Source organism: Eumetopias jubatus, unplaced genomic scaffold (assembly GCF_037043125.1).
Source record: "Eumetopias jubatus isolate StellerSeaLion01/CBP00866 unplaced genomic scaffold, mEumJub1_p1.0 scaffold_5, whole genome shotgun sequence".
In the NCBI taxonomy this organism is placed as follows: domain Eukaryota; kingdom Metazoa; phylum Chordata; class Mammalia; order Carnivora; family Otariidae; genus Eumetopias; species Eumetopias jubatus.
The window spans coordinates 127,714,442-127,741,874 of NW_028274811.1; the positions used below are offsets into that span (position 1 = coordinate 127,714,442).

Genomic DNA, 27,433 nt, shown 5'->3' on the forward strand with positions numbered 1-27,433 from the left:
ACTCTAGACTAGCTCCTTGATAAAAGCTTAGTAATTCGGCTCTTTCAATTCTTCAAGTCAAATACCAGAATAGAATGGATGGATAAAACAGTGAATAGACCAGTCTCCGCACTCCAGGAGAGAGCAAAAACAAAACAAAAAAACAAAACAAAAGCAAAAACATAATGAACTACAGACTTAAGAGCTTTATGGGATAAGCCCCCGGTTCCAAGAGGTCTTAGAGGGTTGCGCCCTAATGTTTCCCCTAGAACTGAGGACTGAGGACTAAAGCTAAGGTGTCAGTTACAAAGAGGATTCTTTGACTCCTGGTCCTACCAATCTGTGCCTTTATTACACTTTTATATCTTATGTTCTGAGAGGTTTATAAAGCTTCTCTAAACATTTCAAGGAAATCACTTATAACCCATTTGTTGCTTTGTGTAAATTAAGTACCCAAAAAAATCTAGCTAAACCAAGGTTGGTTTTTGGACTATTACGGAAACCATCTGAAATAATTCTATGATATGAATTTTTTCAAACCAAAGAAAAATTCAAATTAAGATAGTATGAATTGTAAAGAAATAAAAATCAAATACATGGTTTTTTAAATGAATCAGAAATTTTATTATGACTTAGGATTGTAAGGTTTTGTTTCAAATATATAATTAGTCTCAAGATACATATAAAAGTTCATTACAAACCTGTCAAAAGCTAAGTCTTAAGACGTTTATAAGCAAGGATTAATTATAAAGTTCTAAAAAAAAAAGCCCTATGATTAGAGGTCTTCTCTCTTTTAAGGATTAATCTATGCAAAATGACTTCATTTTGAAGTGATCCTGCCAAACAAGCTACTGCGGTTATTAGAGAACTGACAGGCTGTTGCCTTTTCCAGATGACTGTATTAAAGAGGAATTAATATATGTCCACACAAGGAACTCCTTATTTGGTGGCGCTTTCCCAATCATTTACCAGTAGAAAATTGAAAAATTATTCCTTATGAGAAAATAGGGAATTTGTATAACCAGGATGCTATATAGGCCCAGAGCAATCTGCCAGCCACATGTATTTCTTTGAAAACTCATCTTCATCTTAAAAATTTGTGCACATCTACTTTATATTAGATTCATAGTTGGTTCTAATTGTTCATATCAAAAAGTGACACTCCTAAAAAATGCCTCCTATGGGGCGCCTGGGTGGCTCAGTCATTGGGTGTCTGCCTTCGGCTCAGGTCATGATCCCAGGGTCCTGGGATCGAGCCTCGCATCTGGATCCCTGCTCAGCGGGAGGCCTGCTTCTCCTTCTCCCACTCCCCCTGCTTGTGTTCCCCCTCTTGCTGTCTCTCTGTCAAATAAATAAATAAAATCTTAAAAAAAAAAATGCCTGCTATGCCTGAGAAGCAGCCACCCAGCCCATCCCCCACTCTGAGAACAGCATTCCCTCCCAAATGACAACATATTAAAAAACATTAAAGATAAACACTGAATCACACAATTTGTTCCAGGCAGGTGTATACGTATGTGAAGGACAGAGCATTGAGACTTACATGAATTCAAGTTTTTATTTTTCCAACATAATCCAATTCTGGTCTTTTACTTTAATCAAATCTGAAAATTTTGTTTTTCAACTTCATTAAATTTATAAAAAAACATTCTCCCACATTACATTAAAGCATTCTTCATGTTTTATTTCCAGTGCTCCAATGTTTATTTAACAAATAAAATCACTTTAATGTCTTTTAATTACCTCCTTCAAATACATGTTGTCTAAAACCTGTATAGGTCACAAAATAGGTTGATCCTGCAGTCACCTATGCAGACTCTGCTAAACTATTCCAAATTTGGTATAAATTGATGTTTTCTAGAGTATAAAGTTAATGCTACAGAATCCTTTCCCGAGCCAATCTGGGTCAAGTTCTTCGTTAAAATTCTTCTTCTGCTTGTTTGCTGCGGGACTGCTTGAGCTGCTGTAGCCGCTCGATGGTTTCAGGAATCGTACGCTCTCCATGTACCTTATTATCTCTTGTACGGATATTAACGGTGCCACTGGCTTTCTCTTTTTCACCAATAACTAAAACAAAAGACAAAAAGCTTTGTTAGGTGGAAGGATTTTTATTGAACATTTGAACAGAAATGATCCTAGGACCCAGAAGCCACCATGTAGCTTTTGATTCTTTAAAATGTTCAAATGAGCTATCAAGCCATGAAAAGACATGTAGGAATCTTACTTAAATGCATTATTACTCACTGAAAGAAGCCAATCTAGAAAGGCTACATACTGATTCCAACTATATGACATTCCGGAAAAGGCAAAACTATGGAAATAGTAAAAAAAAAAAAAAAAAATCAGTGGTTTCCTGTGGTTAGGAAGAGAGTTTTGTATGTGGAGCACAGAGAATTTGGGGGGGGCAGTGAAACCATAACAGTGGATAAATGTCATTATATATTTGTCCAAATCCATAGAACGTACAAAACCAACAGTGAACACTGATGTAAACTGCAGACTTTGTAAGAAGTATACCAGTTTGGTGCAGGATATTGGTAGTGAGGGGGGCTGTGTTGGTTTTGGGCAAGAGGTATACAGGATACTTTGTCCTTTCCGCTCAATTTTGCTACAAACTTAAAAGTGCTCTAAAGAAATAAAATCTATTTAAAAATAAAATAAAATAAAATTTTCAGGTGACCATGTATAGTTGGGCAACCAATTTAAAAATCTTTTCATTTAAAAAATCTATCATTTCATAATGCTTCAAACCACTGTACTTACTGAGTCACTTAATCCAGCCAACCTAATAAAAACTTACCATATGAAGGAATAGGAGATAAAGGAAAGAAGATTTTTAAACAAACCTTTACCATTATTCTTTTTCACACCAAAATTTCCCTTTGTTACAACAAATGAACAAACTTCATAGTGTAAGAATCTGGATTAGAGGGAGCCAAACTAACGACCACAATTCTCATAAGTCTCAAGACTTCAGTGTTTTCCTAAGGTTTGGCAGGTTTTCTTTGGTAAGTTTCCTTTCTTACCTAGGATGAAGTTATATTGTGCTAACTGTGCGTTTCTGATCTTCTTATTTAACGTACAGCCTGGATCCAGATCAACGTCCACCATGAATTTAGCATCATGGAATTGTTGCCGTACCTATTTAAACAGATACAGAATTCTTCAGATCTAAAGTAAGAATTATATTTTGATCTTAAATGAATTTTATTTAACATATGACTTGGATAGTCATGCAATTATTAAAAAAGGAATGCTAATAGGTATATTGAAGCATATATTATTAATCTGTGACTTGGGACTACATTTTCAAAAATTAAAAAGATATATTTTGCTTTTGAGAGGTAAATGTTTTAGAAAATCCTTAAAAATCAGAATTCAGGCAAGCAGCTAAATTTAATCAGCTCTTTACAAAAGAAAAAAACCCTTTTGCAAACATATCTTATAGTCACTAAATAGTTGCCAAGAAACAAATTGCTTATCAGTCTCCACATTAATACATAATGATGGATGTCCAATCTAACACAGAATGTAGTATTTCTGATCCCTCAAATAGGCAGCAAGCTGGTAACAGGAATTCAGTTGTTGCTGTCATTTGTGTGTGCAACATTTTAATATGAAATGTTGACAGCACAAACAATAGGCCCAAACCATCTTAATAGCTTTTTATGTTTCTAGAGAATGGAATACAGTCATATAAAATTGTCTTTTAATACTAATTATTTCTTTAACAATAACTTTGTGTACATGACCTAAGCTAAACAGAACTCTGTAAGAAAAAAAAATAGAACTCTACAAGAATAATTTATGTAAAAGAAAAGAAAACATCAAGTTTGAGAAATACTAAAAAGTAGTTTTTTTTCTCTCTGAACAGGTATTTTCTTTTTGATTAAAAAAAAAAAAAGCTTTTTTTTAAGAGAGAGTGCAAGCGGGGGTGGGGGTTGGAGGCGCAGAGGGAGAGGGAGAGAGAGAATCTTAAACAGACACAGGGCTTGATCTCATGAACCTGAGCCAAAATCAAGAGTCAGACGCTTAACCAACTGAGCGACACAGGTGCCCCAAAAAGAAACCTTCTTAAATGAAGGAGCCAAAGGCAAAGACCAAATTGGAATTTCTTGAAATAAACTTCCAGGAATCTAAAGTTGGCAATCTACATTAGAGATTATTATTCCATGCCTTTTTTTCTCCCCTCAAAAATACCAGCTCCACTTTACCATCTTAAGTTTTTGTATATTAAACAGTAAACAATGTTTTCATTATTTTTCCTTTCCAAAAAAAAAGGCAACACTACGTTAAATTTTATTAATTGTAAGTTAAATTAAACTAGATTAAAATTTCCATCTACCTGACAACCAACTACCACTAACAGGACAAAAAGATCTGAATAAACCATTTTTATCTCACTAAGAGGCTGTTATGTCTACATGATCATTAACCAATAGGGATTTTTGTTAAGTACGCAAATTTTAGAAGGGTTCTTGCACGGTTTATTATGGGTGCCACGATAAGATTATACTTTCAACTGTAAGCTATTTTAAAGAATAAAGCATAGTGTTTTAGTTTCTTCTCATGGGCCCCTGTGTGCCTGTGAGTTGCACTCCTCGGGAACTGGTGAAGTGGATAATCATAGGCTGTTCAGCACATCTGGTCTCCAGTCATTAAGTATCAGCAGTAGTGCTCCCCCACTCCGTCCACTCAATAGAACCAAAAACCCCATGCCCGCGTAACTCCAAATGCCACCCCCACCACTGACGCAACTGGGGTAAGTCAGTATTGTTACAGTTGAGAAATGAGTTATTTAATTACAGACCGTTCTCCTACCATGTGAGCTTTCATAGTGCAAATAAGAGAAAGTACAATCAATTAAGCACGGAACATAACTGATTTTCATCATTTATAACTAAAACTATTGTGCGAAGTAACAGAAATATAGTACGTCTGAATGGTTTGCTTTTCAGGTGGTCTAATGTTCATGAATTTTTTTTTAAGACAGTTAAGACCTGAGTGCAATTTATTCTGATGATCTAGAAACATGATGGTTTTGACGTTATATTGTTCCCTGATATTTACATCTATTTTAACCAGCCAATTTATTACTTTTAGCTTGCAATTATGAAACAATGCTTATATATAACACAACTTTTAACGATTTGAAATTCCTTAGTATGGAATTGTCCCTCTAACAGAACAGACTGTTCTAGTCTTTAAGGTGTGAAGGATGAATGGATATTTACAAATCTGTTAGTAAGGTAGTTTCTCTTTCTTTTTTTTTTTTTTTTTAAGATTTTATTTGTTTATTTGACAGAGAGAGACACAGCGAGAGAGGGAACACAAGCAGGGGGAGTGGGAGAGGGAGAAGCAGGCTTCCCACGGAGCAGGGAGCCGGATGCGGGGCTCGATCCCACGACCCTGGGATCACGACCTGAGCTGAAGGCAGACGCTTAACGACTGAGCCACCCAGGCGCCCAGTAAGGTAGTTTTTCAATGGGTAGGGCAAAACATGGGTCTGGCACACCATTAAGGTAAAAGAAAATTTATAAATAATTGAAGAAATTTACATTACAAACATGAAGCAAAATTATTCTTTGACCAAAGAGCAGCTTAAATTGCATCGTGCATCGGAAATTACGTATCATACTGGGGCATTATTTCCTCATACTAAACACTAAAATATACAAGCGTATATAAAAACACTATCCAAATTATGTCTTCTGATCATGAAACATGTAGGAAAGTATCAAAGAGGTAATGTAATCTGTTCAGAAATAGGAACATTTCTCTATACCACAAGTGGCTTGAGCTACCAACGATATGTATATCTTATGAGATCTAGAAAGCCAAGTGGCAGACAGTAACTTGAAAGAAAAGTTGTATTTAAGGATTACCTTTTGGGCATATTCATCACATGTTGGTCCCACTGGAACTACCATTACCTGGCGAGGAGACAGCCAGAAGGGCCTTTAGAAGAAATTAAAAATATTTAATGTGGATTGGGGCCCTTTCCTAAAAAAGGATGGCACATTTCTTAAGTCTGCTTTTCAGTATCTTCCTAAAATATGCAAGGGCCATTTTATCTATTTTTTTAAATTTTTTTTTAAGATTTTTATTTATTTATTTAACAGAGATTGAGAGCACAAGTAGGCAAAGCAGCAGGCAGAGTGAGGGGGAGAAGCAGGCTCTCCGCTGAGCAGGGAGCCCAATGCGGGGCTCAATCCCAGGACCCTGGGATCATGATCTGAGCTGAAGGCAGACACTTAACTGACTGAGCCACCCAGGCGCTCCAAGGGCCACTTTAAAAAACTCTCCCCCTGCCCCTTATATCCAATAAAGACTAAAGGGAGGAGATTCAGGAGCAGAGAGGGAAACTTAAATCAGGAACATCCGTAACTAAGGTTTGATTTACTAGGGCAGATGGCAAAGCACATTGAGGGCAGGGACTCTGCCTTGCACCTCAACATATCAGGAAACAGAACATCACACCCCAGCTGCCAGAGGGCCTAAGAAAGAACTGCATTTAGTGATTCACTGTTCAACATTCTCTTATTAATTATTCTTCATGGGGGACATGGACCAGACCATGCCTTCAGTTATTCAAGATCCATTTTGCGGTATTCAGCAATTGTAAATGATAATAACTGGTGACAGTATTTGATAAAAATTGAGTGTTTTCCCTTTTTTTTTTGAAAGGCAGATGCCACCTGTAGCGCCTCGTTTAGTAATGTCTGGACTCTTGCAAGCCTGACCACCCTAAGTTCTCCTATGTTTTCACTTCTTATTAAAAACTGACCATTTGTAACTCTACCTGTGGAGGATTTCAGGTGTCAAATCTTCCCTATGCTGCAGACATTAGGACTAGTGTTTCTCTTAATCAGTCCTCTAGTTTCAGTTGTTTTATTACAGCAGGGAAAAGGCACTAAATTCTACCTGAACTGGCTGTTTCCCACCTATCACAGGTTTGACAGAACAATCAGCTGAGGATTGCCATAGTCTCTAGAAACCAAGTAGAGTGTTTTCCATATTTGATTGGATTTTGTGAAACAGAACTGAAAAGAGATCATTTCACTGACAAGTAAGACAAACTCCCTTTAATGACTGAACTAACCAAATTAGAAATAAAATTGAAATGACTACAACTTTTAAGGTAAAACCGATTAACATTTTACAAAAGTTTTGTATCAATATAATTAATATGGCAGACTCTACAAAATGAGTGTTTTATAACCTTGTGTGGCTTTCAACTGCCTTTACAAATTGTGGGCCCAGACAAAACTGCTTAAAAATAAAAAAGGAAGTCATGTGCTCATATTCTGCCAGCAAAAGCATAATCTTGTAGAAACAAGACAAAAAATGTTGATCAGTTTGGAGTCTGTACTTTCAATTAAAAAGTAACTGGCGAAAGATTTATACGATCTGAAGAGAAACCAGAGTACAAATCATGGAACACTACATCAAAAACTAATGATGTAATGTACGGTGATTAATATAACATAATATAAAAAAAAAAGAACCCCTGAAGATGAATTAAAAAAAAAAAGTAATTGGCTTCTAAGGGACGTCAAAATACTTGCTTATTACGATCAGCAATACTCAACAAGGTAAGCCTACTCTTGTTTACTCAGACAGAAACATCAAAACCATATTAATCCCAAAATAACAAATGTGCTTCTTAGTGTATAATAACTTCCAATTAGAAAGTATTATATAACATTCAAACAAATCAAGTTCTGAAATAAAAATAGTACTACTAATTATTCTTGAAGCAAAAATTTTGTTTTAGATTATGATTCTTTAGTGAACACCTGTCATTAATTAGAAGTGACCAATCAGATCATTCTCCTTTTCTACTGCATAACTAAACTGGACAGCAGACATTTCTTTTAGTCAATTTACATTGTCTAGACAAATCAATGACAAAAATTACCATTTGCCGCCAAAGTTTTCAGTGAGGATAGCAATCATTCTTTCCACTGACCCCAAGATGGCTCTATGGACAATCACTGGCCTTTTCTTATCATCACCATCATGGCTACACAGGAAAAAAAAATTGTTTTACTTTACATATTCCTTTATATCCCCCTGAAGACGAGTACACTCAGAGCAGACTCCAGAAACTCACCTTACAAAAGTGAGATTAAATCTGATGGGCAACTGAAAATCCAACTGGATTGTTGCACATTGGTGGTACCGACCAATTGCATCTTTAATCTGTATATCAATCTAAGAAGTAAAGACTGGGTTATTTTAAGATGCTGTCTATATTAAAGCTCAACTCAGTAGTTTAACAAGACTGGCTTTCTTTCTTTCTAACTTAAAGTATGTCTTCTTCACCCCAAAATAAAAATCACACTACTCAAATATACTTTCATACTGACCTTTGGACCATAAAAAGCTCCATCTCCAGGATTTAACTCCCACTTCTCACCAAATTCATTCAGACTGTTTTCAAGTTGCTAAGGATAAAGCAAGATGGTTTTTATTTTTGTTCATCTGCAACTTCCCTTCTTCCAGCCTGATCTAAGACTAAAACCATGGTAATTAGTCTCTTAGGTCCCTATTTTCTGTGTTAGAATTCTGTCCACCTAAACATACTCACATACAAATCCCCTTTTCTGAGAAATAACTGAAACTCATCGCTGCATAGGTTTAAGAAGCACAGCATGATGCTTTGATTTACATATACTGTAAAACGATTACCACGTTAGATTCAGCGAACATCCATTTCTCACACAGACACAATAAAAAGAAAAGAGGGAAGAAAAAAAGAACATGTTCTCCCTGTGAAGAGAACTCCCAGGATTCACTCTCTGACCAATCTTCCTGTGTATCACACAGCAGTGTCCGCTACTGTCATCACGATGCCTATCAGTGTCCCTGGGAGCTGCTGTTCTCATGACTGAAAGGCCCTGGTAGCTGTGTTCTCATGACTGAAAGGCCCTGGTAGCTGTGTTCTCATGACTGAAAGGCCCTGGTAGCTGCTGTTCTCATGACTGAAAGGCCCTGGTAGCTGTGTTTTCATGACTGAAAGGCCCTGGTAGCTGCTGTTCTCATGACTGAAAGGCCCTGGTAGCTGCTGTTCTCATGACTGAAAGTTTTTATCTTTGGACCACCTTCCTCCGATTTCCCCCTTTTATAAGTTACAGCTTGATGACTGAAAAAATACCCAACCATTTGTAATATGAAATCATACATAAAAAAACTAGCTTGCTCAAACCTAGGAACCATTTCAATTTTCTCTTGAAAGAAAGAGCCTTGTTTCTTGGAACAAGTTCATTTCAGTCAAACAGTATTCAAGCATGCTGAAAAACAAAACTTACTTTCTCAGCTTGATTCCATACTTCAATATCTCCAAGGAATTTTTCTGGGCGAGTAGACAGGTTCAGTTTAAAAGAAAATCCAAATATGCTATATACTGTATGCAGAAAATCCAAACAACCTTTTATTTCATCCTCAATCTTTAAATTAAAAAAAAAAACAAAAAAAAACGGTGGTAACTCCCCTTGACTTTCTCCACAATTCTTTCAAATTATTTTATCCCACAGAATCTCGTAATACCTGCTCTATGGCACAGAATATGTGCGCATCATCCTGTTGGAATCTTCGTACCCGCGTAAGTCCTGTGAGTGCTCCCGACAACTCATTCCTATGAAGTACCCCAAAATCAGCTATCCGCAGAGGCAACTCTCGCCAGGATCTTGGCCGATGATCAAACATAAGGCTGAAGAAAAAAGAAAATTAAAACCCACTCATATTTAATTTCACAAGCATAAAACTGCTTTTCTAACATATGAAAGGCTATCCATACAAGCAACACTTCTCAAATTCGGGACTTCATACCACAAGGTAAGCACTTCCATGAATAAAATAGCAAATAAATTATAATACAAACATCCACAACTAAGAGAAAATAAAAACTGATTCCCATGGGTCTGAAGTCAAATACTTGTGCTCAATATTTCCTTTAATTTGAGGACTGCCTTTAATGCTCATATTAAAAAAAAAAAAAATCCTAGCTCCATACTAATCATTTAATACACTGGAAACTAAAGACTGCGCCTTCCTGTCACTCCCAAAACTGCTTCAGTTCTGTCTGAAGGTGCTTCAGCAACTTTAGAGAATCTGGGAAAACTAAGAACAAAGCCAGTTGGCCCCAACTTACAACCCAGTTCCCTTATGGAGATTCCCCTCCCCCGTCACCCTCTAGGCCTTGCTGCTAGGAGCTGGAGATACTGAGCCACCGGCAGCCACCGGCAGCCACAGCTCTCCCTAGTCTTCCCCTGAAGTCACTCTTCGTCTAACTTTCAAGGATAGAAAGTGAAATAACTGCAAAGCAAGGAAGATCTCCCAAGTATGTCAATTCATTAGCAGGTTTTAAAAGAACATGTTTAACAAAAAGAAAAAAAAAATCTAGAGAACTGGCTATGCCCACATTCAGTCTCCCTGTTTTATATTCTACCTGTTCGCTGCTATTATCCCACTGCCATTCTTGAATATCTACATATCTGAGGCTCTAACTAGGCAGGAAAGATGTTATAATATCACAACAAAGTTGCATTTAAATATTCTTCTGATTCCATAATTTGTTTTAAACAAAAAGTCTTTCAAAGGAGGGAGAGCAAACCAGGACCAATTGCAGCATGGGAAAATCTTTGACAGAAACTCAAAGCTGCAGAGCGCCTGAGTGGCTCAGTCGTTAAGCGTCTGCCTTTGGCTCAGGTCATGATCCCAGAGTCCTGGGATCGAGCCCCGCATTGGGCTCCCTGCTCGGTGGGAAGCCTGCTTCTCCCTCTCCCACTCCCTCTGCTTGTGTTCCCTCTTTCGCTGTGTCTCTCTCTGTCAAATAACTAAATAAAATCTTAAAAAAAAAAAGAAATGCAAAGCTGCTAAATACCAGTGTCCAGGGCAGTTCATGGGTTTCAGAGCAAAGAGCTCCTTCTCCACCTCAAAGGAGAACATGTTCTCACTATAGTGCTGCCAGTGGCCTGACGTCATCCAGAGTCGGCTGTTGTAGATGTTTGGGGTGACCACCTCCTGGAATCCTCGTTTCCTATATTCACTCTGTTAGAAAACAAACACGATACACATATAGGAAATAGAGAAGTTCATATTTCTGGTGGGAGTAAAATTTAAAGAGCAGTTTTATACTACCTAGTGAAATTCAAGATGCACATACGTTATAATCTAGAAATTCCACTTGGAGGTATATACGAAAGAAGAAACTCCTGCACACACATAAGGAGGCCTATCAAAACAATGCTAGCACTGTATAATCAGTAATATGAGAAAATTAGAAATCACACCAGTGTCCACCAATAAAGGAATGTGCCTAGAGTGGTAAAGAACAGAGTAAGTAACAAGTGAAAATAAACAGGATTTTTAAAATATTATGATTTTTTGCATTATGAAGACTGATACACAATGAGACTTCAGGTAGTAAATTTGAACTACACAAAAACATAAATAATTTAGGGTACATATGTATGGGTAGATATAAAATAACATGAATCTATGCTAACTTCAAATACTAGTTTCTTCTAGGAAAGGAGGGAAATGAATCAAAAGGGGTCCGAAAAGGGAGTTTTTCTCCCTTTTTGCTCCAGCAAATATAGCCCAATGCACATGTATGGTAAATCAGGGGGTGAATATGCAGATGGTGGTGGTGTTATTCCCTACAAACCTGAGGCTGAAAGACTATATTTTATAAAGAATAAAAAAGCAATGTAAAGACTAACTTGTTTTTTCGAGGAAAATATAAATGGTCAAAGCATACAGAGCTCCCACTTTAAGTTCACCAGCTTTTCTGTTGTGTACGTACCCATATATAAGGACAAAGTCATGTATTAAGAGGAAGAAATTTTTTTTTTAAGTAGGCTTCATGCCCAGCATGGAGCCCGATGTGGGGCTTGAACTCATGACCCTGAGGATCAAGACCTGAACTGAGATCAAGAGTCTGGATGCTTAACGGACAGCTACCCAGGTGCTCCAGGAGGAAGGAATTTTTTTAAACATTTTATGATAATTCACACTTGCATTTTTATTCCTTTAAATGTTTCTTCTCAAATGTAATCTCAAATACAAGATTGTTTTTCTCCTTTTAGTAGACCTTATTTAATATAATCAACTTTTTTCCTAAATTTACAGAAGAAAATAGTGAATATGGTTTACCCTGATGAATTCAATAAGTGTATTATAAATGTATGCTCCCTTCGGCAGGAAAAAGCAACTTCCAGGGCTGAGTTCATGAAAGAAATATAGTTCTTGGTCCTGAATAAAAGAAAAGCAAAAGAATGTTTATATATGCACGTAACATCAACATAAACTTCAGTGTTCCTGAGTTCAGAATACGACCACAGTATCTCGTATTTTAATGTAGGCCATTCCTGAATCAAAGAAAACGTTGTTAAGTTTTCTGGTGTACAATTCAATAGTACAGAATCGCAGTTGATTTACAACTTAGCATTAAGTACATTCTCTCCCTGTTACATTCCGGAATCCAGTCAAGTTTACCCAAGAACGACCTGGAGCAGGGGTTAGTTCTTTTCAACTATCCATAGTGGGAGCTCTCATAGTTTTAATTCCTCAAAGCTCTGAGATGCGAATATTGTTCCTTTTTCCTTCTTTTTAAAGTAGGAGCAGGAGGAAGGAGACCAGGAAAAGGAGAGTGATAATGAAAAAGACACAGATGAAGCTGCCTGACCTTGGGTCTTGGTGAAGGCAGCACACCCTCCTACCTTCTTGCCTACCACTCCCCCACAAAATGCCCAGAATTCTCAGCGAGGGGCCCCACCAACTGTTGGTGCTTCCTTACCACTGGAATTTATTTCAGGCCACCAAGAGAGCAGGGTAGGAGATGGCACAGAGTAAACACAATTTTAGAAACGTCATGTTTTTATCAAACCTAATTTCCAGTTTAGAAAACACTGAGGGGTGCAAGGATAAAGAAAATGACACCACAGTATCCACTGGTGACTTGCTATGTCACCTTGGACAAGAAGATTAATTCTAGGGGAAATCGGTTTCCACATCTTTAAAAGAAGTCCGTGAGACCAGGAAATTTCCAAAGTATCTCCCAGCTCTGTGAAACCCTGCTATGCTGCTTTTACAGGAAACTAGGTCATCAGTATCTGTTCTTAATAAAGATAGTAGTTAAAATGAGTATTTCGGTGGTACTGAGCACATTCTAGAAAGATAATATGGACAGTAAACAATAAGTAAGATAACAATAAGATAATAATAAGTAATTTATGGATTATACAGGATACAGCACAATAACTACGGGAAAGCTATAGCTTCTTTTTAAAAGGAAATTCCTAGTACTTAATACAACTAAGTTGCAAATAAAAATAAAGAAAATTCAGTCTAGAAACATTATTATTCTTTTTTAACATACCCTCCCAATTTTCCTATGATCTCGGTTTTTAGCTTCCTCTTGGAACTTCTCCCATTCTTTCAACATTTTAGGATCTGGGAATGAAATGCCATAAATTCTCTGGAGAGTCTCCATATCTGCTTTGCCTTCCCAGTATGTGGAGGAATTCTGAAAACAAAGATTAACCATGAAACAATATTCAAATTTGTTACTATCTCACTTATTTCGAACTAGATGTTATTTCCTATAGTGGTCTATGAGTCAAATTCATAGTAGTCCTTATGACAAGAAAAATGGTATAAAAAGTGCACACTTACTAAGCATCTCACAGTTGCTCTGAAGCCGAGCTAAGGTACAAAGCTGGTTGTTTGATTCCCTCAAAATACCTCCCTTTCAACCATCCACTCAAACCACAACTCCATAAACATGAGATGTAAGGGCATCTCCCACAAGAAGATTAAGTAAAAATGGAAAGTAAACCAACAAAAATTATCTTGAAATGACCCAATTTATTCTTATAATTTAAAGTGCATCTGAATAATCACCCATAAAATATTTATGAACTGGCAAAAACTGGCAGGACTAGTTTGGTTAAAAAGCACAAATAAAGTAATTATTTACTTAAGACAAACAAAGAACAAAAGCACATACTAATTAAGTTTCAAAGCTCTTCAAACCATGGCTGTGTGAGCTTTGGGAATCCCCTAAAGTTCCACCCCCATGTGCTCTGGTGATGAATGGTGAGTCAGTCACAGCTTCAGACTTTCAGTTAAAAAAGACTAGTCACTTAAAAAAGACAGTGACTAGTAGGAGAAAAAAATCCATCTTTATAGTTGCAAGAGAAAAATAGGCAGAAAGATAAACCAACAGAAGTTTAAACATATACAGATAGATAAATACATTCATGTAGTCTTTAAAGTTTAAAGCAAATACATTGCTTACTTTGTGTATTTTCAAAGTCTTAATTTTGCCAGTGTGTCTGACATGAGGACCCCGACAGAGATCTATCAAGGGGCCACACCTAGAGATAAAAAGAAAGGAAGTTTAACAAAGACTTAAAATGACATATATATCAGTTAGTTACACTTAATGACAACTGACATTCTTACCTATAGACTGTGGTAGTTGGAGTATTCACTTTTTCATTCAGTATCCGGCATTTGAACTTATTGTACTAAAAACAGGAAAAATTGCTTTGTAAAAAAGCCTCCTTTAATTTTTATCTCTAAATACTACAGCTAAAATACATCTTATCGAAGCACTGCAGGATAATAAATATGTCAATACTTCATGTTCTAAAAACACTTTTACATTTTTCTAAAGAAAAGAACAGGCTTCAATTTAATACACTAAACCCCAGTGTGACAACTGCCAAGTAACGTTACAGAGTGATACAGAAGCGGAGGCTGTATGTTACAGCTCAATTTACCTTAAACATTTCTAGTAAAGTTTCTTTCTTTACTTCCAATCTTTCAAAAGCTTGTTTTTCTTTAATGATTTTCTTACATAAAGCCTCCAAAGAAGAGAAATCATTGCTGGACACACCCCTGAAGGAGAAGGAAGTATAATTAATCTCTTTCCACTCTATTCTACTCACACAGTAGCTTGGAAGAATATTTCTTTAAAAGAAAACGTGAAGTTTTAATATAAAAAAATAGACCCTTGCATCATATAGACGCATAGAATTTTAAACTAGATATTATTATTTTTATATTTTATATTTTCAGTGGCTTCTACCTTGGTCATCATGGAGACTGTTCTCACTAGTGAACCCTCCCTCCACCACCTCTATGACCAGCTTCATTTTATTTCCCAACATACCTTAGGGTTCTACCTCCATCAATCTACAACAGAGCTCTTATAAGTTACTAGCACTTCCTAAGTTACTACAACACTTCAAGTTTTGATAGTGGAAATACTCAGTGACTATTAAGCAGTAAGCCTATTATCATTCCTTCCTTATTGAGAACTCTTTAAAAATTATATATGGAGTAATTCAGAATTTATTTATTTTTTATTCAGTTACATAACTTACCCTTCTTCAAGGTACATGTCATAATAGAATCCATTTTCTATTGGTGGACCATAACATAAACATCCACCATAGACTCTTTCCATGGCTTCACCCATGATGTGAGCGCTTGAGTGCCAATATACCTGAAAAATGCAAAGAAAAATGGGATGCTCTGAGTTTGGGCATATATGCTGTAAATTAATACAGCTGCCTTGAAAAAGATATATAAAATTTACTCTAAATAAACCCAAGACATGAAAAATCTAAACTTATAAATGTATAAACTTTGGTGTGATTCTATGCAAAGCCAAAATGATTTAAGAGGGTTTTAATTACTAAGTTGCATTTGTACCTTAGAGATCGTCTGGTTTAGTTGTTTCCAAACTAACTGAATTCAAATTAGCATCATTAATTACGAGGGATAGATTCTGTTCCCTGAAAACAACTGCCACTCACAAAGTGACTGTCTTCTTGACTGTAATGACCCAGGGTCTTTGGAGACGATGTGCCTATGTCCCACATCCCATGTGCTATGCTGTGGCCCTTACTGAGATGTGGGACATCACTTAAGAATTACATTCTCTTTTTCCTTATTGGCCGCAAACAATTAAGGTGTTGTAACTTGTCCCCACAACTCATTCATAAAACACAAGGACAAACATGGACCCTGAAATCTGATGGCAATATAGCTGACCCTTGGACAATGCAGGGGCTAGGGATGCTGACCTTCCATGCAGTCAAAAACTCAGTGTAACTCATGACTCTCCAAAAACCTAACTACTAGTAGCCTACTGTTGACAGAAGCCTTACTGATAACATAGTCAATTGACATATACTTTGTATGATATATGTATTATACACTGTATTCTTATAATAAAGCTAGAGAAAAAAGTTATTAAGAAAATCATGTGGAAAAGACATCTACTTTATCAAAAAATACTTACAGATATTTATTTATAGAAAAACAATCTGTATATTAGTAGACCTCAAACTCATACTGTTCAGGGGTCATCTATACTTGGCAGATGAGTCAGAATATATCCACAACTATATTTTTAAGATTTGTTAAGGTACCAAAATGATTTTTTAAAATTTTCATTAAAAACTTAAGGAATGCAGAATACATCTGAAAACCACTGATACACATACATAAGTAAACTATCATAATAAAACAAAATATTTTATTTCCCTTTATATGCTATACTATCATGGAGAAATAAGAAAACCTTGCCATCAAATGCAGGCTGATTTTTATAGTGCTTTCAAGCAGATTTGCATTTTAAGATGAGGAAAATATGGAAATTAATTGTCCAATAGGGAGAATAGTTTAAAGAAATGTTCAATTTTATTTGTAAAATCTATACATCTTGCTTAAGTGTTGACTGACAGGGCAGATGCAATTTTTACTTGCTTTACCAATTTTTAATAAAAATTTAATAAAAATCCCAGAACATTTTTCTCACTGAAGTATCCAGTAATGAGAATAAATTTATTCATGTTCACTTCTTAAATACACAAGGCAAGCTCTTTTATGCTGCTCCCTAAATGAAAGATAAAATGAAGATTTCAAATATGAAAACGAGACACCAATAAACTCTAAACCCACTGACAGTGGGAGCAGGAAGACACTGGAAATGTGAACCTTTATTTTGAAATTCAGCGACTACTAAATAAAAACTTACCGCTTGAGCTTCCTCATCCTCAAATTTGAGAAGCTCCAAGGTACAATCTTCCTCCAGAGGACGGTCTAGGTCCCAAACAACTTGATTCACTTTAGCAATAACGGTGCTGTCAGCCAGGCCTTGACTTAAAAAATATACACACAAGAATATATATATACACAAAAGAATGTAAAAAAGAATGTTCTGTAGTACAACACTTAATCTGAGAACAAGAACAGGAAAATAAACACTATATATATTCTATATTAACACTGCATATATTACTTATAACATGTATTATAGCTTTCTGAAATAGAAAAAGCAACAAACCCCCAAAATGTACCCAAGTATAACTAGAGGATGCCAAAAATCCAGAACACTATTATTTTACATTTAATGCCTCTTATTTAAGCAGACAAAACTGTGATAAACAATTTTCAGTGGTTTGATTAATCTTTTCATTTCTCCAAATAAAGTTTTCCACAAAGCCAAGCTATTTAGGCTCCAAAGAAGAAAAAGAGGGGCTACTAAGTAACTCTTCTGCTCTTCCTCCTACTTGAAATCTGTAACAGATTTTTTTCTGTGAGGTAATGTTAGCCACAGAATAAATTCTGTAAATGACTAAGATGGTATCATTTATAACAGGTACATAGGTAAAATAAAGGACTAGTCAATAAAACTTGTTTATAATATGGATTTAAAAAGCCATTTACACACACAGCACAGAGTACACAATATAAATAATCACCAAGCGATTAAGACCACACTGTCAGACCACACCAAGTGTAACAGCCACAGGAATTCTGAGGACTGGAAAGCAGCAAAAGTCAGATTAGTCTGGACAGGCTTTGAGGATAAAGTAATGAGGGGCTGAAAGATCAGGGCCTGGACAGGAAGAAAAGGAGAGAAGGTGGCATTCCGGATGAGGGAGATGTGAGTTAAGAAAGGTTCAGGAAGGGGCGCCTGGGTGGCTCAGTCATTAAGCATCTGCCTTCGGCTCAGATCATGATCCCGGGGTCCTGGGACTGAGTCCCACATCAGGTTCCCTGCTCAGCGGGGAGCCTGCTTCTCCCTCTCCCACTCCCCCTGCTTGTGTTCCCGCTCTCACTATGTCTCTCTCTGTCAAATAAATAAATAAAAAATCGTAAAAAAAAACCCAAAAACCAGAAAGGTTCAGGAAGCTGCATGGCTAGAGAACTAAGATTAATCAGATTATAGGTCTGAATGTGTAGCTAGAGAACTAACAGTCTCTAATAGCCTAGACAACTCAACAAAAGCAGACAACACTCCATACTTTGAAGGAAAAGTTTACAGTCTTTGTAATGTTATATCCACCACCTGAAGGCTTCAGCTGGCTAGACATGCAGTGTTGGATGGTTCTCTTCTTACTCTGTAAAAGTACAACTAAGTACAGACAACCTCCCCCACTTGAGGTTTAGGACAGAACTAACAGAAGGTAAACCATAAATTCCTATCCCACTGTCAAATTCACTGAATTTCCAACAGATTACATCCAATGTTTTCTTTCCTTCTGAGATCATATAAAGCCAACAAAATGAAAAAAATATACGCATTTCATAAGACATACATGGATTTGGCAGAGAGAAATCTATTTTAACATATTGGTGTAAAAGTTTTCAGAAGATTAAGAATTGGCCTAAAGGTGACTAATATTCTCCATATTCTTTGGGAAGAAAATGGCTATTATCTCAGGGTCCAAAATGGTGCGTTGAGCTGCTAACAGCAGAGTTACTTTGAAAATGTAGATATGCACAGACCATATCAGATTTCAATTTTCCAAAGAAGGGATAAAGTACTTAAACTTTCGGATTTAAAACAAAACAAAACTTCAAGAAAAACCTTTTGAAGCACATGGAGCACGCCTTCTTTTTTCTTCCCTTTTGTATTCACAACTACCATCCAAACCTTTCAACAGTCTGTTACTCATGCTATAATTTTTCACACAACAGCAAGAATTTATTCTGTACTTTTGTAAAAATGTCATAAAGCACCCTCATTTGCAGATCAATGCCTTATGTAAAATTTTGCAGTTCTCAAAAAAAATATTTTCTAATTGGTTATTTGATAAAATTACAATGTAATCTGGAGGACAACACTGTAGAATGTAGAGAAAAAGTTCCTGGACTAATAGGAGCCTGAATTTTAATACCAACACAGCTACAATCTCAATGTGCAACAATGGAGGATTACCTTTATCAAAATGCCCATGAAAGTTACCTCTAAAATGAAAGGTTGAACTTATTCATTTAGAGGTCTATTCAGTTATTTATGATCTCAAATGGAAACCTTGATATTACAATTTTCTTATTTCCTCTGGAGTAAGATAGAAGTACTTTAGGTAGAAGCAATGGTCAAATTAACTGAAACACTCCATTTTCTTTGTAAAAAGTACTAACTAGTGTCCATGACACAATAAAGATTCATGGCTCATAGGCCAACTGCTTCTACGCTCACCAGCTGCATATGGGCTTACTGCTAATCAGTTAGGTTGGTTCCCAAACCCCTTTATGTACTTGTTGTTTTAGGCCTTAGGTTCAACAATATGAAATTGATGATAATCAACCATTTTTGACAGTCACATGGTGATTGCAGGTGGTTCAAATCAACATATAATGAAATAGTAAAAACAAATTAGAAATAATTACATATATATAGGGTGAAAGATATAGTGAATATATATTTACATGTTTTAAATTAAAATGTTTAAGACAGAAGTTGGCAAACTCTTTCTGTAAAGGGCTAGATAAATATTTCAGCCTGGACCATACATGGTCTCTGTCATATCTTAGTTTTCTTTTTTTTTTTTTCAAACCATTTAAGAGCCATGCTTAGCTCTTGGGCTGTACAAAAGTAGGCTATGACCACAGTTTGCCAACAGCTGGTGTTAGATATGTACATCAATTTATGCTTTCCCATCTTTATCATTTCCTATAAACAACTATTAATCCCAATCATATCAGAGTAAGAAAGCTTGACTCTACTACAAAGTATACATCTAATTCTCAGTTATTTCTTTTCAACCCAATACAAGTTTTAAGATCAGACATGGTCCTTTGGATTTATAAAAAATAGTACATTATTTTTATGTGTCCTATATTAGCTTCTTAACTTCCCCATGTGAGATGTTCTACCTTCATTTTTAACTTCAAAACAGACATTTAAGTCAAAATAGGTGAAACACCATCTACTTGGTTTTGTGATATTTACAATCAAAGTAGAAGAACTAATAATATAAAATCCTTTGTAAGATAAGACTAAAGTGGACTCTCAAAAATTAACTTTGAATCTTTTTTTTAAAAGGAACTTGTTTTAAAGATTTTATTTATCTGACAGAGAGAGAGAGAGAGAGAGAGAGCGCGCGCGCGCGCACAGGTGCGCACAAGCAGAGGGAGCGGCAGGCAGAGACAGAAGAAGCAGGCTCCCTGCTCAAGCCCGATGCAGGGCTCGATCCCAGGACCCTGGGATCATGACCTAAGCCAAAGGCAGACACTTAACCAACTGACCAACCCAGGCACCCCTTAACTTTGAATCTTGAGTATAGAGCTCCACATCATTTTGATTTTTTAAAAATCCCAAATATAAATTGAACATTAAAAACACAAACAGAACATAAAAATATGAAGATAAAACTTGACAATAAAAAAAATTTAGTTACAAACAACAGAAGGTCAAGATAGGTGTAGCTTATACCTAATTCCACAAGCAATTTGATATGGTGTAGTTTTCCAGGATTCTGCATTGACCTGTTTACCATCAGGCAGAGTGACTTTAATCAGCTTGCTATCTTTTTCTGCCTTCTCTGCCAGAATGGAATCATGTTCTGCTTTTAGTTTATTATACATCTCAAGACGTGTGTTAATATATTCAGGCCAAGGATTCAACTGCAAGACAACAAATGAGGAAATAAATGATCAGTAAATACTTGCTTTCCTCTTTAGAAAAAGGAAAGAAATAATAAAAACAGACAATACAAAAATTATGATGTACTAATGCAACACGGTAAATGGACTGCCCAAATCACTAGATTTAAGTGATTAAGCACTGGCTTAATCTTGTCCTAAATTAAGGTAAGAAAAAGAATTAAATGCTGTCTTCTTATAATTTTTACTCTAAGAATTTTTTTTAAAAATAGAAAAATACAAATAACAATAGACATGTGGGCTGTTAATATCTTAAATGGACAATTATTACCATTTGCTATTTGCATAAGGTGATTTTTTTCCCTTTTAAGACGTTCTCTGAAGGTCTTTTCTAATCAAGTGACACATACAGCTATAAACAATACTAGAAATAAAATGGCTTTTCCATTTTGTTTCAATCTCGTTCAAGGGATGGTCTGTACAGGTGGTCAGACTATACGTTCACTTACAATTCTTAACTAACCAACTATAAATGCATTTGACTTAAGGGCTCCCATTCACAGAAAACTCCCTCTGAATTCAAAGTGAAGAATAACACCCGCACATTGCCCTGAGAGGGGAGGTAAGACAAGAACATAAGTGCTGGGAGCAGAGGAGGAGGAAAGGTCTTGGACAGCTCACTGTGAACTTTTTGCCAGACAGATCATTTAAGACATATATGGTCACATTTTGTACTTAAAATACTCTAATCAGAAGGGTCCTTTAATTGCACCTTTTGTTTCCTCTTTGCAGGCTAATTCTCAAGCTGTGACGGAATAACACGTACCACTGTACTGAAAGCATGAAAAACAGACGAGGAACATACACATTTTTCTATTTACTTGCAAATTTTAAAATTCACAATCAACAATTTCCCCCACAATTACAGTGGACTAAATGGACAAAATTAAGAGAAATGGTTAGGAAGGGCTCTAAGCGACACTTAGTTCCTGTAGTTCACCTACAAACTGACCCTTCAGTAAATGAAAGCACTAGAAATTTACCAACGCAGCATGAGTAAGAGCAGCTCCGTAAAGCCAGTTTATGTGCTACAGGGCACTTCTACAAAGCCTGCTCCTTTGTGCTTCTGCATCCTGGTAGTTTTCTAAGGAGTCTCTAATAAAATGCAATGACTAAAGCAAAAACTGAAACATGGTTCACAGCAGTTCAACTTCAAAAATAAAGTGGGAAGACGAGCTTAACTGCCTCCTAAAGCAGAACACCCAGAAATCAGGTTGATTCTAGGCTGACTTTTGAAATGCTACCTCCTCTCAGTGTGAGTTGGGGGAACTGTAAGCATTTTCTTTACAACAGAGAGGCCTCAAGGAGATCTATCTGGCTCAAAACCAAACCCTAGTGGCAAGTCCTTGTGGAAACAGTGTGATGGGTCAAGGAATTGGGCCCTCTCTGGTTTCTGTTGCATTCAGTGTAAACTTAAACATCAAGTCTCTACCTCTTAATATCTCATTGAATGAAAGGATCAGACAGCTGGCATCTAATCTGACAACAGAGTAATTATTGATCCCCTTCTTTCCAACTTTTTTCCTCTCTTTTTTTTCCAAATCTAATCCCACAGATTATCTTGCAATTGTACTTCAATGTTTTCCTTTTTCAATAATAAAGAGCTGCAAATCTTTTTCCACCCTCAGACTTTCCTAATTCTTCTCTGAGTGTTTCACCTAGTGCCATGTAAACAATTACAATCTCATACAGAGTAAGTCTGAGACAGCTCCTGCCACCTGTCAATCTTTGATAAGAGGGCTCTAAAACATTCACCTCTGCTCGGCCTCCGTCTCCAGATCCTTCTTTGTTCTTCTTCTTGCCTCCTTCCTTTCGCTTCTCCTCTCCAGCACCTACCTATATAAGAAAAGAAGAAATAAGATTTTATATTTTACTCTAATTTGATACCCCTTCATGCTGCACCCAGAAAACTTGAGGATTTTTATCATGTATTTAAAAAAAAGGGGGGGAGTAAATCTGATTTTGAAAGACTAAAAGATTTCACCACTGTCAAAGACAAATTAACAACTTGCAATAAGGACAAGTCTTAAAAAAGTAGAGAGGAGTTGCTTGACAACATTTAAGTCCTCGGATTTCGTTTATTTTGCTTGTCCTATGATTCTCGCTTCAGGTTTGCCTGGACATATACTCAGTATATGGCCACAAAAAAGCATGCAATTTATTCAGTAATAGTATTTGCAGGAAAAAAAATCTAATGTTTTAGATGTGCAAACTTAATCTCTCCAGGGAAACTGAGGCACACGCGTGAGAAACTCCCAGAGGAGAGAACCCAGCTGCATCACTATGGTTAGATGTTAAATAAGTTAGGACAACTGACTTTAAAGGGTGAAGATTTCAACAAGCTGGATTTTGAGAATGGAGGAAATAAATGGTTGGAAATGTTGAGACAGAGAATGAGAAAAAAATGGGACAGAATGACAAAACCAGGCTGACTAAAACACATTGTTTTAGGAAATCATGTCAGTTAAGGCAGACTAGGGCTTAGACAGAAGCAAACACTAAAGGTTATGGGGTTACCATAAGGATTGTGGACTTTAATTAGATGTACATGAAGGCATAGAAAGTTTTAAAGAAGTAAGTCCTGTGCAAAAAGGCAACCAGTGTAGAGCTGGTCTATACTGGTGGTTGTCAACCAGAAGAAATTTTGCCCCCTAGCGGATACCTGGCAATGTCTGCTGATACTGGTTGTCACAACTGGGGGGGGGTGCAACTGGCATACAGTGGCTAGAGACCAGGGATGTTATTAAACATCCCACAATGCACAGGTCAGCCTCCCCAAACACAGAATTATCCAGTTCACAAGGTCAAGAAACCCTGAAATTCATTATGGGATACTGTGAAGAGTATCTTTACAGAAATGAATTCTTTACTTCACTGCTCAGACAGAAACATTCTAAAGCACATTGCACTACAAAAAGTTTTACAGTGTACAAAGTTCCCCACAAACAATCGCATCTATTTCTTGGCAACCCTGTGAGATTGACATTATTATCATTCCCATTTTACACATATAATTAAATGGAAAAAAACTAGATGATTTTTCTAGGTTCACACATTAAGTCACAGGAAAGATACCTAATCAGGTGCTGACAGTGGTCCACCCTAAGGAGGGAAGTGATGATCAGCAGTGGAGTTTTGAGGGTAGAACTGGGAATAAGAAAGGGGGACTTTATTATAGTTTTCTCTATGTTTGTGGTCTTTTTTTTCCTAGCAGTTTTATTAAGATATTTTCCTACACCATACAATTCACCCATATAAAGTACACAGTTCAGTGGTTTTTAATGTATTCATTCACCCATCACCAAGATCAATTTTAAAACATTTTCATCACCTCAAAAGGAAACACTGTACCCATTAGCAGTCACTCCATTTTCTCTTCTCCCCAGCCCCTGACAACCACTAATCTACTGTTTCTATATATTTGCCTATTCCAGGCACTTCATATAAATGGAAGCATACAATATGTGGTCTTTTGTGACTGGTTTCTTTCACTTAACGTGATTTCAAGATCATTCATGTTACATGTATCAGTACTTCATTCTTTTTTTTATTGCCAAATAATATTCCATTATTTTTCCATTTAACAGTCGGACATTTTGAAATGTATTACTTGTATAATTTAAAAATTAAACTAAATTAAAAAATATATGACTTCCAATTTCAAGCTGAGCTAAAACCTTTCCCACTCTGGGATTCTGGATTTCACAAACTTTTCAGGTTCATTTATAGTCAATAGATAAATAATTAACATAACTTAAGCCTATTCTAATCAATAAAGCACTAACCAACAAGGTTCAAGATTCTCTATATGCCTTTGCTCTACTGTAGAAATGATGCAACAAGTCAAGTATCTCTGGTAAGAGGGATGAAATTTAATTGCAGGTGTGTGCAGGTTTAAAATGGAAAAAAATGAGACACTTCCACTTTTCGGAGTGTATGTTTTTGGCTTTGGTCATATGGATATCTGCCAAATGAATAGGAGTAGTGGAAAAGAAGGTGAAAATTAACAGAAAGGTTTTCTGTGTTCTAAATACCTTTTTTTATAAATGAGAATACGGGCGCAAGGAGGGTAAAGTATTTTGCCTATCTCTATACAGCTAGTAAATAGTAGAGCCAGGACATTTAAATTAGGTTTCTCTAGAACCGAGCTCCATCCCATCTTTACTACAACAATTAGGAAGATGTTGGGCAACTGTTCTCTATTTCCTACAAAAATAGAATAAAAATATGTGAATTTATGCATCGTGTATTTATGTATAAACAATCTAAAATTTCAATCCAAAAGTTGGAACACAGTTGGGACTGTGAAGGGAAGCTAAAGAATTACCTTCCTCAGGGATATTTAGGAGTTGAAGGAAACGTACCTACAGAGTGTAGTGTAAAATTCAACCCCAGAGACTGGCACAGCTGGGATAGTCCTGAAGTCCAACAGTTTGATGTAGTATCTGTCCCTGATTCATTTCTAGGCAGGGAACAGGAGGCAGGACAGCACCAGAGCCATAAGTACTAGTTACAGAATATTGGGTTTGAGCAAGGTACTTACTTATTCTTTGCCTATTTCCTCATCTGTATAATGAGGATAATAACAGAACCTTGTTCATAGTTATATAAGGATTGAAAACATTGAGTTAATGCATGTAATGCATAATATAGTAAGAGATCCACAGTTAGCATTCAATAAATATTAGGTATTGCATAATTATTATCACAGAAGAGAGAAACCATGTATTTGTTAGCTCTACATCACCTTCAATTAACAATGGCGTAACATAATATTTGTGGACATGGAAAGTTGTTGACTACAGACTATTAAGCAAAAAAAGTAAACAAGTTACAAAACAATAGAGATACCATTTTTAAGTGAAAAAATATAAACAGAGAAAACTCTAGGGATAGGCACCATTTATCACCTTAAATTTTATTTATACGGTTTAGAATGTGCACATATGAATTTTCCCCATTCTATTCCTGAGTTAGAGAACATCTTCATTTTACTGAGAAAATTGTGGCTTCTACGTGATTGATCTTTTCACAGAGTTAGGGTTGAAGCTGCTTTTGCTTAAGACATCACCACTTCTCACTTGGACTACTGCAACAGTGTCCTACTTATGGCCTCACCTCTTTCCAACATACCTTCCATCCCAATGCCAGAATGATCTTTAAAAACTACAATCCACATCTATCATTTTCCTGCTTAAGAACTTTCTCCTGTAGATCACAATTTCAAATATCTCCTGAGATCCTTCTAAGAGCTCTAGCTCCCCCCGCTTCAGGCTGATCCCTTGCAATCAACCTCACAGACACTTTGGGTGTGCCTTTTCACTGCCCTTGCTACCTTTACCTGTAGAAGCACTAACCTGCCTGGTTTTACCTGGTGAACTTAGACTCATACTTCCTAACTGAACTCAAAGGAGCCCTGCCCAAGCAGGGTTAGGCACTCCTTCTTTCTGAAATCCCATAGGGTTGATCATACTGCACAATGACTATTCTCCTGCCTCACACACCAGGCTGTAAAGTCCTAGATGTCAGGCACTAGGTCCTTTTCACCTGCCTAGCTTCATCTTCCAGCAGTGCCTGGCAAAATGAATACCTGACATTTGATCATTAAAAAAAAAAAAAAAAAAAAAAACCAAAAACCAAAAAACAAACAAAAAAACGCAAACCTCATTCTGGTGGTCTGAAAGTGACCTGGGAGTTGTTCCTAAGGAATGGATGACACCAAAGGGAACGTTCAAAGATCAAATGATCAGCAGGTGTGAATGTGATAAGGCATGTCTACAACACCAGGCAAGGTAAGTGTGTAACCTCTCTAAGGTTTGTCAATTGGGGTCACCCGGCCTCTATCACCTACTTATTATAAACCACCCAAACTTGGGTTAAGTTGGGTCAGATCTCGGGGATTCGGTTTTCCCTCCCTTAAACTGAAGCTCTTTACCCCTACAAGGTTTTAGGATTAAATGAGGTTCTGCACTGTTCTTCCAGCCTAAGGTGAGTAAAAAACATTACTCTGGGAGTCCCGAGTCCTAGATTCTAATTCTGTCTCGGCTTCTAATTAATTAGATGTCTGGCTCTAAGTTAGTCCCCTTCTCAGGGTCTCAGTTTCTTCAACTGCTAAAAGAGGATGGATCTAGAGATGACCTGCAAGGCCCCGCCCTACTTTATAAGTGGACAGTCTCTGCCCAAAAGAGGCTCTGGCTCGTCCGGGAGCTCCATCGTCCCCCTCGGGTCCCACCCGGCCCGGGCCGCTTCCTTCTTCCTGCCTGGTTGGGCACCGTGGACACCAAGCAGAGCCCCAGCCTGCCTCCGGGACCCACTCAGTTCGCTCACCGACTTCTCCTCGCCTCCCATCTTCCCTGAAGGGCTCCCGTCCTTCTCTTCCGACATCAATAAACCACGAAGGAAAGACGCAACCCAAAAGCAACGCTCTGGAAGAGAGGAAAGCGGAAGCCAGCCAGAAGCGCGCGGCGGCCCC

General features: G+C 36.9%; 1 protein-coding gene across 1 annotated transcript; it reads right to left on the minus strand.

Annotated features, from left to right (window-relative positions):
- Positions 1–1,523: 1,523 nt before the first annotated feature.
- On the minus strand, positions 1,524–27,433 carry TARS1 (threonyl-tRNA synthetase 1). The gene is made up of 19 exons (XM_028098016.2): positions 27,289–27,433; positions 22,717–22,797; positions 20,732–20,922; positions 17,042–17,165; positions 15,381–15,502; positions 14,775–14,892; positions 14,455–14,519; positions 14,288–14,366; positions 13,367–13,513; positions 12,142–12,240; positions 10,868–11,034; positions 9,532–9,694; positions 9,294–9,431; positions 8,352–8,429; positions 8,096–8,196; positions 7,901–8,005; positions 5,865–5,937; positions 3,006–3,120; positions 1,524–2,046 (listed from the first exon to the last, which is right to left on the minus strand). Exons 1-19 carry the CDS (start codon positions 27,343–27,345, stop codon positions 1,898–1,900), a joined length of 2,172 nt encoding a protein of 723 aa, XP_027953817.1. The 5' UTR covers positions 27,346–27,433; the 3' UTR covers positions 1,524–1,897.